The sequence below is a fragment of the Trichinella spiralis genome (genome assembly GCF_000181795.1).
Source record: "Trichinella spiralis strain ISS 195 chromosome Unknown Scfld5586, whole genome shotgun sequence".
In the NCBI taxonomy this organism is placed as follows: Eukaryota; Metazoa; Nematoda; class Enoplea; order Trichinellida; family Trichinellidae; genus Trichinella; species Trichinella spiralis.
In genome coordinates, this window is record NW_003532525.1 from 1 (window position 1) to 1155 (window position 1155).

A 1155-nucleotide genomic window follows, 5' to 3' on the forward strand; every position below is an offset into this window, starting at 1 on the left:
TAACTCTATTGCTGCTTCCGAAATTTCTGTGCTTCTTTTGCTAATATTGGCTGACTTTTCATGAATTTTCTTTTTGGTCTCTTTTTCATACTAGTTTAGACCATTTTGCTGAACTTTCATTTTAAACTTCGACTTTTTGATTTTTTCTTCGGTTTCATATATGTTTTTATCTAATTGAATGCTTTCCGTATAAAGCATATCTGCCTTATAGTGAAGGAAAGACTAAAAACAATGCTGCTTCGTTGATTTTATGCTCATAAAGATGAAAAGCACTGGAAGATGCAAGATAATTGTCATTTGTAAAAATCTTCCTCAAAATGACTGCCATGTTGCTTCTATTTTTCACTAACGTTTCCAAAAGAACCATCAGCGAAGAGTGGGCTTGATTATTGTATTTCAATTTATAATTATTTCCATAAATGTTGCTAAATACACCTTCAGGATTCTTAATAATCGAAGCTATGAGTCGATTATTTTCATTTTGAAGTTGGTCAATTTGCAATTGCAATTCGTGCTTTCTAGCATAATATTTGTTGACGATGAAATTTGAATTTTTCACAGCTTCCTTTTCTCTTTTAACCATGTGTTTCTTTATTTTTTCTTTAATCAAATCAAGTTGTTCCATTTCATGTTGTTTTACTTTTGCCATCTGTGTGATTTGATTCGCACCATAGGAAAGAAATTCACATGTTGTAGTGCATAAATTATTTATAGCTTGATCAAGCGCAACGTTTTCTTCCTCTTCTTCTGTTTGATAGTCGAAGATTAAATTTCCATTGTTTCCGTGAAACATCATTGCCATTTTCACTGCATTCTCTGTTAATTTGACCTTTTCTATCAATTTTGAATTATTGCTTTCCAAATTTCTCAGCTTCGCAATTAATTTTTCATCATCCAATGTGCACTCATCGGTTGTTTTTTCTTCGGTTTTCTGATTGTTGTTCAATTTTTTCAATGCATATCCAAATTGTAAAACACCTGTCATGAACATATGAACACAAAGCGCAGTTAGCGTTATTTCCTCTTGTATTTTGATCTTTCGTTCACTCATCCACATCTTTCTTCAGCACTTTGTCACATCTTCATGGGTGGTTAGCAATCAACATTCTTATGATGACGAGCAAATTTTTAAAATTCTCCAACAACCGTGGCCAA

At 32.5% G+C, this 1155-nt stretch overlaps 1 protein-coding gene across 1 annotated transcript; it reads right to left on the bottom strand.

The window, feature by feature from the left end:
- Positions 1-205: 205 nt before the first annotated feature.
- Tsp_15309 (conserved hypothetical protein) lies at positions 206-1057 on the bottom strand. The gene has a single exon (XM_003366693.1). It carries the CDS (start codon positions 1055-1057, stop codon positions 206-208), a length of 852 nt encoding a protein of 283 aa, XP_003366741.1.
- Positions 1058-1155: the final 98 nt, after the last annotated feature.

What these genes read in the sequence shown, in the direction of transcription:
- Tsp_15309 (XM_003366693.1), bottom strand. Translation starts at nt 1,057, where the DNA reads ATGTGGATGAGTGAACGAAAGATCAAAATACAAGAGGAAATAACGCTA.